This window comes from Garra rufa, chromosome 17 (assembly GCF_049309525.1).
Source record: "Garra rufa chromosome 17, GarRuf1.0, whole genome shotgun sequence".
Classification (NCBI taxonomy): Eukaryota; Metazoa; Chordata; class Actinopteri; order Cypriniformes; family Cyprinidae; genus Garra; species Garra rufa.
In genome coordinates, this window is record NC_133377.1 from 37,181,752 (window position 1) to 37,197,187 (window position 15,436).

General features: G+C 37.1%; 1 protein-coding gene across 1 annotated transcript in view; it reads right to left on the reverse strand.

The window, feature by feature from the left end:
• Positions 1–488: 488 nt before the first annotated feature.
• Positions 489–15,436, reverse strand: part of stx1b (syntaxin 1B) — a 30,583-nt gene continuing 15,635 nt past the window's right edge. The window contains exons 4-8 of the mRNA XM_073821349.1: positions 14,937–15,064; positions 14,691–14,764; positions 13,273–13,410; positions 8,673–8,783; positions 489–5,716 (exon numbers count right to left, since the gene is read on the reverse strand). Coding sequence (XP_073677450.1) covers positions 5,636–5,716; positions 8,673–8,783; positions 13,273–13,410; positions 14,691–14,764; positions 14,937–15,064 — 532 coding nt within the window. The 3' untranslated portion in view covers positions 489–5,635. The remainder of the gene's footprint in view (positions 5,717–8,672; positions 8,784–13,272; positions 13,411–14,690; positions 14,765–14,936; positions 15,065–15,436) is intronic.

The following is a 15,436-nucleotide window of genomic DNA, read 5'->3' on the forward strand; positions in this document are numbered from 1 at the left end:
AATTGCATCTTAATGCATGGTTTTTCCTTCTGAAGCATCAGTGAGTGTTTGAACCTTCTGTAATAGTTGCATATGAGTCCCTCAGTTGTCCTCTGTGTGAAAAGATGGATCTCAAAATCATACAGTCATTGTTGGGAACGATTCAAATACACAGAAATGCTGAAAAACCAAAGGATTTTTCTGAACAGCAGTACAAAATAAAAAACGACATGCATTTTGTATGATCCCTCGTATTTAACCTGATAACCTGGTGCTGCTACCACAGTGGCCTTTCTGAGCAGTTTCCAGAATCAACATCTCTATTGATTTAATTTAGTTTTTATGTCAGATGGAATGCCAGCAGGCAGTACTTGAAACTCCAACTGTTTATATTTCACCTAGAAAGTTGGCAAACACATCTAAATCCATAATGACGAAGCACCAGGCAGTGCAGTGTGAAACTCAGCTTGAAGAACATACACAAGCAAAAAGTAGGGAAGACAACTACAGCAGTTGTACACTGGACAATCGTTTTTCTTTATTTTTTGTTTCAGTTCATAATATCTGTTTGTTGGGGTTTTTCTTTTTTTCATTTTTCATTTCAACTTAAAATTTTGACACACTTATAAAAGACAGCATCTGCATAGAGTTCTCATCTTAAAGATCCATGGAGAAAAGAGGGGGAGAGAGAGAGAGAGAGCGAGATTGTGAGAGAAGGGAGGAAGATAGCAAAGGGTTTCAGGGGAGCAGAGGGATACTGGTACGCCACACTAACCAAACAGAACAGCAAACAGTATTACAAGAGAGAGGGGGGAGAGAGGGACAGTTATGTTGTTTGTTTGTATCTTTTTCCTTTTTTTACAATACAGTACACACATACACACACAGAAAATAAAAGACAGAAGTTGCAATTCCAGTCAAAGTTGCAGAAATCGATTTAATTTCTTCCTTCCCATCCTTGGTGCCCATCTCATTGTGGTTTCTGCCCTGAATGCACTTTCAAACTTAGTTGGGCTAGAAGACATTTGGCGACATGTAAAACGGCGGCTGGAACCACGGTTAGTGGTTTGTTGTTTCCCTCACCTCCCACAATAATATTGAAGTCGGCATTCTTCAGTGCTTTCAAATGCGTGTGTGAGAAAGCCCTTTTCTTTGTATTGCACGGATGAGTGTTTTTCTGTTTGCTTCGAGCATTATTGTTTTCCTACTGTACTTTTAAAGAAAACTTCCAAATCCCAAGAACTGCGCTCTTCGCTTAACTAGAGCTTTTGCGTTTCAGCCATGCTACAGTCTACGCACGCAAGGTTTTCTAACCGACACTGATAAAAGCGTACCACGAAATGCACAAAAATGCCACTAATTGTTCTAAATTTGCCATTGCCAATGTGGTGGACCTCTGCAAAGAAAAGCATTCAAGGTGTCTGGAAGCTACAGATAATGTGCATTTGACCTGTAGACCTATGGATGGTGTACATGGAGGGAAGCACTTTTTTCCCCTCAGAGTTGAACCGGTGATGGCTCTCTGAGGTAACACAACATACTGTATTGTATGGTAAAGCATTGTTCCTTTTCTTCGTCATAGAGCACCCTTGAAAGCGTCGGATGCTGCTTTAAGACGAGCGAGCGAGCGGTCGGAAAAAGAAAATCAATCAACCTCACAACTTTGACAGGAACTATTTTAGTAGTTTTATACATGGACATGCAAGTCATTTTTTCTCTCCTTGAAATATTTACAATAATTACAAGACAAAGATTCAGTTCAGATTGACAAAATCGCGAGCATTCAATAGTACTACTAATATAACACAACTTCTCGGGATTCTTTAAATCATCGTAGTTATATAATTCATCACATTTGATAATGGTATAATTCAATTATGTCATCCTTATCCAGTCATCTTCCCGTTCTAATTAGAGTAGTGTTTTCATCACATCATTACAGGCCGCTCTCTGTAATTGATGATCATTTTGCTGAAATCACAGTTTGAGCACCATCTCCACAAACCGTTTCCTCGTTCTAAATCTAACACTGAAACAAGAATACTGGTATAAAGTTTAATGGGAATATACATCAAAGGAATGACACAAAAGGGGATGAAATTAAGGAGGATCATGGCTGGGGCTGTTGAGAAAAATCACGATCGCAGGTCTCGGACCGAAAAGTCGTATCGGTTAACATAAAAGCTATTAAAGCGAGCGTTACAATCCACAAAGCAGTCGATGCAGCAGCAGACAGCTTCGTTGATCATGTAGATAAGGGTTTTTTATTCACCTGCAGTGATGAGCCACTCAACAACCCCAACCAAAAAGACTATTATGCAGTTAAGCTCTAAAAGGTACATTGTTTTTTCATTTTTTTTTTATATATAGTAGTTTGTAATTTTCACTCATTTACAAAATGCCTTCTCAATGTGCTGTGTTATGCCAGTGCTGTCTGGTCATATCAGTGTCTGTGTGACGAACATCCAAAAACAGTGTTGAAAATCCAAAATAAGACAACTGAGAAAACTTTCATCCAGATCTGTGCCCGTGTTAGTATACAGTTTTTTTTTTTATTATTTCACTTTCTTTTAACCAGAGCTGACCTAATGTCTACGTCTAATGTATTGCCAGCACAGAGGAAGCAATGCAAGTGAGTTGAACAAGGGGGGGAAATGCCAACATAAACAGCATCATTGAAAGGAGAAAGAAAAAACAACATACAATACACAGAACATTTGAACATTGTTGGGGGGGTATTTGTTTTGTACGTAGCTGTTTTTGGAGAAAGTGCTTTAAAACGAACAGGCTTGTGTAGTATACATCATACATATTGTTCAGAAGAAATAGAACTAAATAAATAAACCTTTATATCGAAAACCGAACTGAAAGCGCTGTCAATGTATACGCAAGAGAGTCCACGAGATTTACGGGCAGGGAGGACTACACAATACAGTCGACTGTAACATTGTGCTCTGTACTCGCATAATGCTTTGGCTTTTTAGTCTTATTACTTTTCTTAACATTTGAATGAAGTCGGCACAGAACTGGAGCGCTAGAGCTGCATACCATAGACCTGCAGACCAGAGAAGCCCCTTGCGCCCGAGGGCTCCGACAGCAGACGAGCACGCACACGCGCACGCACAACCACACACACACAAATGCTCATGCTCACATATACAGCAACGTGTACGTAAAAAAGGAAAAAATGCCGAAGGGACAGGGCACGCATACATGGCCTTTTTGAGTTGCACAATTCGACACCGCAGCACACGACTCACAATAAAGAATAGTCTTACGAAAGAATTCACATATCATCACCAGTTAAGCACAACAATCAAGTTCGGGAAAACATCGGGGGGAATAGGGAAAATGAACAAGATGCGCAAAAATGATTCGTACCCGGAGTGTTTCCAGAGGGCGAGGAGGGGGGGAAATACGTCGTCGCTTTACAATACGTGGTTTCGGAACAAAAATACCCGACAACAAACAGATTTTTGTATTCATGTGCACATCCACAGGGAACACATTCATGGGGACCACGGTAAAACTCCAGCATCGTCAGGGTCATGATGAAATAGGCAGCAGAACTATTAAATGAAGTCAATCCCCCCATCCAACCCTTACAGAGTCAATAAATAATCACAAAGAAAAACAAACATCGTAACGAAACGGAATAACGGTACAACCCAAAAAAATGTGGCGGCATAAGACATTGTTTTCTTTGATTGTAAAGTGCACACATGATCGAGAGCCATGCAAACTAACAAAGCGAAAGTTGCATGCGTTAACAAATAAGGGCCTTCCAGCTATATCGTCTACTAAAAAACAACACCGACATACATATTTACCTCATTTTACCATACATGTAAGTGATTCGACACTAAATACACAGAAGTTTCAAAGAAAACATGCTGGACGTTACTGGAATGATTAAAGCAAAATAGTCCCGGCCCTCTGCCTCAGGCTTTGTAAAAAGTGTATACAGTATTTATCCCCAAAATCGTTCCTGTTCCCTACTACTTTGCTTTGGGTAGGTAAACGGGTGGCGGGACGGGGTGGGGGGGCTCCTGTTATATATTCTATGATAAGCAGTACATGGAAAATGAAGTCCGTATCGAGAAAAGGAGTGCACTTTCAGAGTTAGTACATGTCATGAACGTCATGAACATGAGGGTAGGGGCGTCCTAAGAGTGCGACGAATCTGAATCAGGCCAAGAGGGATTCTTTACCAAAAGAAAAAACAGAGCTAAAGTTTGGTTTTTTTTAAATTTAGCCCTTGAATTTAAAACAAGCAGTACATAATTAACCAAGCTGGCACTTTATGTCCGCAAAGAAAAGCTGTTTGATTTGCGTTAGCTAGAGTTATCTCAAGATGCTGTCTCTCTGGGCATTCAAAGCTAAATTTGAGTTAAGTTTGTGTATCTAGTCACTGCATAATAAGTGTCCTGACCAGCCGTCCAAGTTTCTTCAATCGAACTGAAGAATGCGTACTATGCACCTACTCGCGTTGTTTCAGATATGTAGAATTTTATAATAAGGACGTCCCCGTAGTTAATTTTATTAGTCTCTCTTCGTTAACTAGCACCAAGGTGAAACGTCAAGCAAACTCTCAAAACGGTCCTGTTCAAGCCCATCCTTCATATTATTATTATTATTATGAAACAAGGCAAATAAAAAAGCGCAAAACTAAAGTAAAAAATGTAAAATGAGGAACGCTCATTTCAACAGACCTAACCACCCTCTAAAAGATAATGTTTAGGCTAGGCGTTGCTTCAAGTATTGACATTTCTCAAAATCTTCGACGGGGACAAATACATTTTGTCTCTTTCAGAATCTTTCCATCATGAATTAATTCAAAAAGCAGGGGCGAGTCACTATCAAAACTGCATAGTTCAACAGTTTGCGCAATGCCATCCTATTGATCCCAGTGTAGCTTTCTAAACAGCAAATGAAGTCAAAAGAAAATCGTCCTCATGTACGAACTTGGTGATATCGCATCCTCTCACAATTCGAAATATGTGCTTCTTTTATTCTTCGTTTGTTTACAGTTGCCCACGGTAAATGTATTACGACAGAAATTCGGCTATGAGGTTGACGGTGGTGCTTTAAAACTACAGCACTCCATCGGTAATGAGCTAATAATGTAATAATGAGAGATTTCATCTGAATGCAAGCAACCACTCGGAACATTAGGCCATTGAAATCGGACTATTACTACTATCTATAACATCTATGCAGTCGGTTGGTTAGTATTTGTAGTATGCTAGTATGGTTTGCCAAACACCATGTTCTGCCGGAACGTAAAACAATTCAGCAGTTGCTGGCACTGTCCTGGAGGCCCCCCCAAAAATGAAAGCAACGCTAAAAAAATAAAATAAAAACAAAAATTGATTTTTATTCCTTTACAGGTAGTAACCCATGTGCTGCTTTATGTTCAATACATTTACATGTACAGTTTGTAAATATTATGTTGTATTTGAACCCACTTTTGTATATATTTAAATCAGCTAGTACGTAACATCTCCTTTATTTATTTATTTATTTTTTTGATTGTTTGATTTTTGAATATTCGATTTTTACCCTACCCAACCCCCGTTTTATGACAGTATCCTTATCTCGTGTTTAAGCGGATAAAACACTCAGCTTTCCAAGTGTTTGTCTTTCTTCGTATCGCTTAGAAGCCCAGGGTTCCTCCGATACTGGACGCCAAAACCACTCCCAAAATTACACAGCAGATGATGATCATGATCTTCTTCTGCGGGGGGCGAAAAAGAAGGAGAGAAAAAGAAAGATGTGTAAACAAATGAAACCACAATTGTTCGTTTGGCTCATCTAGTCAGTAGCATTGCCTCATCTTAACCACACATTAAATCTTTAAATACGGCCATTAACAATTAAACCATTACTAAAGTAAATCATTAAATTAATTAAAAGTTAATTAAATTATTGATGAAAGGACCCACTTGGAGACGTCGCCCCTTTGAATACTAAATGTGTTCAAACATTGACTACATTCGAAAAGGTGGTGATTAGATATTGCGTAACTGTAAAGGCTAAATACAGTAACGTCAAACTAAACTCGGGAATCTCCAAAAGAAATGGCGCGTGCACTGAATGCGATGAAGTCATGGCGGGAAGCTGCAAATAATTTTTTGTGCCAAGAGAATTATGCCAAACAGAATTAACTAAATGGAATAGCTTGGCTGGCCATGCAGACAGAAAACCACATAAGTCTGAAGTAAGGAAATGGCTACTTTGCAGCTTTTTTTGATCTGACTGACATGTAAACAGGCCAAGCATGTTTATTTCATTTTTATGGGTCTATTTGGGGTAAATAAATGTAAAATATGTTATACCAACACAGAAATAAAAAGAGAACCTTTACAATACATACAGGCAATTAACACTACTCTTGACATATGCTTTTAACTTTGCTGACAAATTAAATAACATACTTTAATCAGTCAAAACACTATTTCTGGATGCAGCCAGCTACTCTGGCTTGACAAAAATATTTGTTTTAAATTATTATTGGCATTTATTGGCAATCACATTTGCCCTGCAGTTTCCGGCTAGTGACTTGTGAACCTTTGTATTGCAAATTAATTACCTGCAAATATTTGCAGATCGATCAATTACCTATGGTTTTCCTCACAGTTCAGAATTGTGAGAAATAAGTTTATTTCGGGGTAGAAAAGTCAGAGTTGTAAGATCAAAGGTGGCAATTACCTTTTAAATTTGAATTCTTTGGCGGAAACAAAAACGCCAAACTGATTTGTACTGATGTAAACTCGGCATTCTGAGGAAAAAGTAAGAATTACGATATATGAACTCTGAATTCTGAGAAAGAAGTCAGAATTGCAAGATTTAAACTCGGAATTCTAAGAAACAAAGTCAGAATTCTGAACTTCTAATTCTGAGTTCAAATCTTGCAATTCTGACTTTTTTCCTCAGAATTCTGAGTTTATCTCTTGCAATTCAGACTTTTCCCCTCCTACTTCTAAGTTTAAATCTTGCAATTCTGACTTTTTTTATTAGAATTCAGAGTTCAAATCTTGCTATTCTGACTTTTTTCCCTCCTAGTTCTGAGTTTAAATCTTGCAATTCTGACTTTTTTATTAGAATTCTGAGTTCAAATCTTGCTATTCTGACTTTTTTCCTTAGAATTCCGAGTTTATCTCTCGCAATTCAGATTTTTCCACTCTAGAATCTTGCAATTCTGACTTTTCCCTTAGAATTCTGAGTTTATCTCTCGCAATTCAGATTTTTTTCCTCCTAATTCAGAGTTTACATCTCATAATTCTAACTTTTTTCTTAGAATTTCGAGTATCTCTTGCATATCTGGCTTTTTTCTCAGAATTCTGACTTTAAATCTTGCAATTCTGTCTTTTTATTTAGAATTCAGTTGACATCTTGCAATTCTAAGGTTTTCCTCAGAATTCTGAATTTAAATCTAGCAATCCTGACTTTTTTCCTCAGAATTGTGAGTTAAAATCTTCCAATTCTAAAATTTTTTTCCTCAGAATTTGAAGTTTCTCTCGCAACTCTGTTTTCTCCGAATTCTAAGTTTACATCTAGCAATTCAGACTTTTTTCTCAGAATTCAAAGTTAAAATCTTGCAATTCTGACAACAATTCTGAACTGTGAAAAATAAAAATAAATAAATTGTGTGATACAAACTCAGACCTTCCAAAGGTAATTGATCGATCTGCAAATATTTGCAGGTAATTCACTTGCAATACAAAGGGTCACAAGTCACTAGCCAGACACTGCAGGGCAAATCTGATTGCCTGTAAATGGCAATAAAAATTTAAAACAAATATTTTTGTCAAACCAGAGTAGCTGGCTGCATCAAGGAATAGCTTTTTGACTGACAACAGTATGGTATTATTTAATTTGTTAAAAAGTATATGTTGAGAGTAGTGTTAATTGTCTGTGTGTATTGTAAAGTCTATGTTTTAAGCTTTTTTCCCCCAGAATTGCAAGAGGTAAACTCAGAATTCTGAGAAAATAGTCAGATTTGCGAGATTGGAACTCAGAATTCCGAGAAAAAAAGTCAGAATTGCAAGATTTAAACTCAGAATTCTGAGAAAATCAGGATTCTGAGTTTGTATCTCTCAAATTCTTTTTTTGAGATGTAAACTCAACTATGAAAACGCTACGAACTTTGAACACAATTAACTGTTTTTTTTTTGTTCCATGGGGCTTCCATAATTAACAGTTTCAATCTGGTAACACTTCACTGTTTTTCTTTTTTTACTATTAGTTATTAACATTAGAAAAAAATGAACTACCTTTTATGTTTTGCCAGCACTTCACTATTAGAAAATAATTATAGCTGCGGTAAAAGGGTTACCACCCCATTTCTGCAGTTTGACTCATCAGAAAGCTCAGAAGTAGGTGGCATAACACCAAGAGCCTGCAGTCTTTAGACCACCACTGCAATGCTTGTTAGCCAGCCAAACTGCAGCAAAAAATCTAGGAGCAGACGGCATCTGTTGAAGAACCAATGAGTGCCAAAGGAGCAATACAGTTTTGTCTGTGAATGGTTTAAATGGTTAGGAATAATTTGAAAATGCTCTTTTATTACTCGTTGAAGTATATGACAGCTTAGGACTGCGTTCTCTAGAAAGGCGCTGAGAGCATGAGTCATTGTACACAAAGGGCATAATACAGAAAGACGTCAGGTGTAACAGCTGACAGTGTTTTACCTTGCGTGCCTGACTCTGGTATTTGACAGCCTTCTTGGTGTCAGAAACCGCTCTCTCTACATAGTCCACAGAGTGTTCCACGTTATACTCAATTCTGTCAATCATCTCTCCCTGTGAATGACAAAAAAGACATTTCAAACAAACGTCTTCTTCACAGTATCCACATACGCACACTTTTACAATCACTGTATGCACTGCACAAATCACAGAAGAGTTTCCTGTTGCATACTCTTCTTGCAAGTTAAGATCCCTTAAAATTCTTTGTGCTTAGTACAGCCTGATTTCAAACCCCACAAGCGGTGATGATCCACTGCCCTTAACCCTAGATTGTTCCACGGGGACTGTGACTGTGTAAATAATTTCACCTGTCCTTGGTCGTGGGGGAAGAAATAAATTGCTATCGTTGAATTACATTTGAAAGTCAGCATCACTTTGGAGCGCAGTGCACTTCAAGGACATGTCTAGTTTTTGTCTAGCCTGTGTTCACAAACAGAATTTAAAAATGGTGCATCAATGTTTGTTTGTTTTTTTTAGCCGAGAGATGAGGCCTTTATGAATAGTACAGAAACGAGACATGAATACATTTGTTTTACAGAAAAAAAAGCTCTGGGTAGTATAATGCTATTTTTAACTAAAACTAAAATGATTAAAATTTCTTTTCAGTAATCGAAATAAAATTGATATAAGATAAATATACAAATCAGATGAGAATATTAAGAAATGTAAGAAATGTTTCATTGGCAAAATGTAAAGTAAGTTTAATTTGATGTAATAAACGTAAATAAAATTTAAAGATAAGAAATGTAAAATAATCAAAAGAGTAATGTTTTTGGTAACTGAAATAAAGCCAATATATAAGAATAAATATAAAACTTATATGAAACTACAAAAAACTAAACAAATTAGAATATTTCATTGGCAACATTTGAAATAATTTTTTTAATTAAAAAAAAAATTTCTAAGTTTTTATTCGTTATTCTAAAATTAAAATAAAAATTGAAGCTAAGAAAAAAATAAAGAAAATAAAGAATACAAAAGAGAAAAGCACATACAATCATTAGAATTTAAAGAAAATTTAAATAAAAACTGAAAATAAAAAATTCAACATATTAATAAATACTATAGTGGTACACTACCAGTCAAAAGTTTTTGAACAGTAAATTATTCAAAAAAAATTTTTTTAAAGAAGTTTCTTCTGCTCACCAAGCATGCATTTATTTGATCCAAAGTACAGCAAAACTGTAAAATTTGGAAATATTTTTACTATTTAAAATAATTGTTTTCTATTTAAATATATTTTAAAATTAAATTTATTCCTGTGATTTCAAAGCTATAATGTTTGCATCATTACTCCAGTCACATGATCCTACAGAAATTATTCTAATATTTTCATTTGCTGCTCAAAAAACATTTATTACTATTATTTTGTTGAAAACAGCTAAGTAGATTTTTTTTTTCAGGTTTCTTTAATGAATAGAAAGTTCAGAAGAACAGCATTTATCTGAAATAGAATTCTTTTGTAAGATTAGAAATGTCTTTATCATCACTTTTGATCAATTTAATGCATCTATGCTAAATAAAAGTATTCATTTCTATAATTTCTTTCCCCCCAAAAAAATTATACTGACTCTAAGCTTTTGTCTGGTATAGTGTGTAATGTTACAAAAGCTTTTTATTTCAGAAAGATCTGTGGATCTTTCTATTCATCAAAAAATTCTGAAAAAAAAAGTACTAATGCAAATGTAATACATGTTTCTTGAACAACAAATCAGCATATTATTATGATTTCTGAAGAATCATGTGAGACTTAAAGGTGCCATAGAATGCATTGAGAGAATATTTTAAATTGTTCTCTGAGATCTACATAGAAGGTATATGGCATAGGAACGGGCAAAAAAATCTCCAGAAATGGTTTTACAGGTCCATTTACAACCCTAGGATTTGCCCCTAGAATGAAATGCTCTGTTATTGCCTTATTTGGAAGCTTCATGAATATTAATGAGCTCTGCTCTGATTGGCTGTTTCACAGAGCTGCTCATCTCTATAGCTGGCACATTGATAAAAATATATATTTAATTAGGAGCTCTAGCCGCTTTTAATATGTGGTTTGTTGAATCTGCCGTTTTGAATCGCCGACATTTCAGTCTCATTACTGTGATTCATGTGCTCTGTGTAAAGTTATAATGCAGAGGGAGTGTTTACGTTACTTACCACACAAGTTCAGCTGCTTGACAGTGATACTCGGGATCTGTAAATCATTCGCCATCATCAGCGCAGTTATTTCTCCATCATTCACCATCATCAGCGCAGTCATCTCTCTGTTTATGTGGTAAGTGAAATCTTTTGTACTGCAATGTAGCAGGCTAGCGCTAGCATTAAGCTAACCGTGTCCCTTCAGTGGCTTGCCTTGTTTTACTGATGTGCTGACGTTACTGGTGATTTGGCGATGCAAATGTTGGGGGCGTAACTATTAACGATCCCGGGGATGTTGCGTAACAGTCGGTGTTATGTTGGAATTGACCTATTTTTCGGTGGATTTATATAAGAAGGAGGAAACGATGTTGTTTGAGACTTATGGTATGCCATGTCCATGTACTGAACTGTTATTATTTAACTATGCCAAGGTAAACACAGTTTTCCATTCTATGGCACCTTTAAGACTGGAGTAATGACGCTGAAAATTTAGATTTGATCACAAGAATAAATTACATTGCAAAACATATTCAAATAGAAAGCAGTTAATTTAAATAGTAAAAAATATTTCACAATTGTACAGTTTTTTTTTCTGTACAGTCGTGGCCAAAAGTTTTGAGAATGACACAAATATTAGTTTTCACAAAGTTTGCTGCTAAACTGCTTTTAGATCTTTGTTTCAGTTGTTTCTGTGATGTACTGAAATATAATTACAAGCACTTCATACGTTTCAAAGGCTTTTATCGACAATTACATGACATTTATGAAAAAGAGTCAGTATTTGCAGTGTTGGCCCTTCTTTTTCAGGACCTCTGCAATTCGACTGGACATGCTCTCAATCAACTTCTGGGCCAAATCCTGACTGATAGCAACCCATTCTTTCATAATCACTTCTTGGAGTTTGTCAGAATTAGTGGGTTTTTGTTTGTCCACCCGCCTCTTGAGGATTGACCACAAGTTCTCAATGGGATTAAGATCTGGGGAGTTTCCTCAAAATTTCAACGTTTTGGTCCCCGAGCCACTTAGTCATCACTTTTGCCTTATGACACGGTGCTCCATCGTGCTGGAAAATGCATTGTTCTTCACCAAACTGTTGTTGGATTGCTGGAAGAAGTTGCTGTTGGAGGGTGTTTTGGTACCATTCTTTATTCATGGCTGTGTTTTTGGCCAAAATTGTGAGTGAGCCCACTCCCTTGGATGAGAAGCAACCCCACACATGAATGGTCTCAGGATGCTTTACTGTTGGCATGACACAGGACTGATGGTAGCGCTCACCTTTTCTTCTCCGGACAAGCCTTTTTCCAGATGCCCCAAACAATCGGAAAGAGGCTTCATCGGAGAATATGACTTTGCCCCAGTCCTCAGCAGTCCATTCGCCATACTTTTTGCAGAAGATCAATCTGTCCCTGATGTTTTTTTTGGAGAGAAGTGGCTTCTTTGCTGCCCTTCTTGACACCAGGCCATCTTCCAAAAGTCTTGGCCTCACTGTGCGTGCAGATGCGCTCACACCTGCCTGCTGCCATTCCTGAGCAAGCTCTGCACTGGTGGCACTCCGATCCCACAGCTGAATCCTCTTTAGGAGACGATCCTGGCGCTTGCTGGATTTTCTTGGACGCCCTGAAGCCTTCTTAACAAGAATTGAACCTCTTTCCTTGAAGTTCTTGATGATCCTATAAATTGTTGATTTAGGTGCAATCTTAGTAGCCACAATATCCTTGCCTGTGAAGCCATTTTTATGCAACGCAATGATGGCTGCATGCGTTTCTTTGCAGGTCACCATGGTTAACAATGGAAGAACAATGATTTCAAGCATCACCCTCCTTTTAACATGTCAAGTCTGCCATTCTAACCCAATCAGCCTGACATAATGATCTCCAGCCTTGTGCTGGTCAACATTCTCACCTGAGTTAACAATACGATTACTGAAATGATCTCAGCAGGTCCTTTAATGACAGCAATGAAATGCAGTGGAGTTTTTTTTGGGATTAAGTTAATTTTCATGGCAAAGAAGGAATAATTCAATTCATCTGATCATTCTTCATAACATTCTGGAGTATATGCAAATTGCTATTATAAAAACTTAAGCAGCAACTTTTCCAATTTCCAATATTTATGTAATTCTCAAAACTTTTGGCCACGACTGTACTTTGGATCAAATAAATGCAGGCTTGGTGAACTTCTTTAAAAAACTTCTTTCAAAAACTTTTGACTGGTAGTGTATAAACAATACTAAAAACACAGCACACAGTGACGCATCAGTTTTAATTTTGGTTGAACTATTTCTTCAAGTAAATTCTCCCAGTGTTGGCCATGATAATGTTAATATAAAAGGGCGAAATTCTTAAACTGACAATCATTCGTATTTGCTCATTTGTTTCAACGAAATATGTAATTTTCTGCATTGTACCTGACTCTCCACCAGCATGGCCATGTCCACAAACATGTCGTGCAGCTCACGGATGCTGTTCTCCAACTTGATGATCTCAGTGTGTCGGGTCTCAATCTCATTTAGTGCCTGCTTGGTCATCTGGGAGTCCATTTTGATCTGTTACATGGAGAAAACAAGAAAAATGAAAGAAAATGACTATTATTAAACATACATTTGCACAGAAAGTTGGTTCATTCCTAAAATGGCAAATTTACACTGCAAAGGTGGCACAGAAGCACTTCTAAAGTGGCATATATTGGTTGAGGTGGCTCAAAGCAGGCATAATTCAGTCTAAAATGGCACATTTGAAGTGGATGTCTGCACTCTTAAAAAATAAAGGCACTAAAAGTGCAGTAATTCCGTAGAGGAACTATTTTTAGGAACCTTTTAGTCAATAGTTCTTAAAGGATTAGTTCACTTCCAGAACAAAAATTGACAGATAATATACTCACCCCCTTGTCATCCAAGATGTTCATGTCTTTCTTTCTTCGGTTGTAAAAAAAATTATGTTTTTTGAGGAAAACATTTCAGGATTTCTCTCCATATAGTGGAGTTTATGGTGCCCCCAAGTTTGAACTTCCAAAATGCAGCTTCAAAAGGCTCTAAACGATCCCAGCCGAGTAATGAAGGGTCTTATCTAGCAAAACGATTGGTTATTTTCTAAACAAGTTAACAATTTATATACATTTTAATCTTAAATGCTCATCTTGTCTCGTCTTTGTGATGCGTAGTCTGTGTGATTTGGGTCAATACATTTAGGGTATGTCGAAAAACTCCCATCTCGTTTTCTTCCCCAACTTCAAAATCGTCCTACATCACTGCAGAAATACCGATCTAGTGTTTACAAAGTCACGGAGACGAGACAAGATGAGCATTTGAGGTTAAAAAGAATATAAATTGTCAATTTGGTTTGAAAATAACCAATCGATTCACTAGATAAGATCCTTCTTCCTTGGCCGGGATCGTTTAGAGCCTTTTGAAGCTGCGTTTAAACAGCATTTTGGAAGTTCAAACTTGGGGGCACCATACATATCCATTATATGGAGAGAAATCCTGAAATGTTTTCCTCAAAAAACATAATTTCTTTACGACTGAAGAAAGAAAGACCTTGGATGACAAGGAGGTGAGTACATTACCTGTAAATTTTTGTTCTGGAAGTGAACTAATCCTTTAAAAGAACCATTTGTTCTTAGTGTGAAGAACACTTTAAAGTTCTAAAGAACTTTTTGTGGAATGGAAAGATTCCATGGATTTTAAAGGTTCTAAAATAGAACCATAAAGAACCAATAAAGAACCTTTCTTTTTAGTAGCGTTTGAAGGCCGTAGTGGCTGTAGAAATCACCATTTTTTCTTCCATGCAAACCAAAGTCATAGTAAAACTAACATAATAAACTTACATCATCAGTGAAGATGGCAAGCTTCCCGCTCTCCAACATGTCTTCCAGCTCCTCGTTGGTAGTTGTTCTTCCAGCTGATTAAAGATATTAGAAGAACATGGTATCAGTATGTGGCGTACCAGGTCATTTTGCATGCACAGTCACTTGAGTTTTGTATTTGAGAGGTAAATACATGTTCCAGTAATGTGGAGGCTGTTTCTCAGCTTGTGTTTTTGTGCGTGGGTTGCGTGTGCTCGCAGAACTCACTAATTTCCAGTTGTCTCTGAATACGGTCCTTGCAGCGGTCCCTGTATTTGGACTGCGTGGTGTTGTACTCCGTCATCACCTCCACAAACTTGCGTGACAGCGTGGAATGCTGTGGAATAAAGGTAGATGTGTGGAGGCGTCTTAGGATAATGTGTCGTGGGCCATGTGTGATCTTTGTGAAATCGGGCCTTGCTTTTGCTGCAGTTTGCTGAGAGATTACCGCACTTGTGCTGTTTGTGGACACCAGATGGCGCTGAGGAGGGGGTTTGACAGAGCTGCTCAGTGGGAGGGCAGAGGTCACAGGAAGTATGCCTGTCTCTGAACACCCTGAAGGTCAGATTTGCTGCTTTTTTGCTGAGTATTGTTTCCATTTTAGAGAAACTAGTTAATGTAATAACACAAAGGCTTTTAAACTTCCTATTATACATTATTCCCATATGAAAGACACAACGCACAATTATTTATTCATTTGTAAATATAATTTTAAATGATTTTGTATT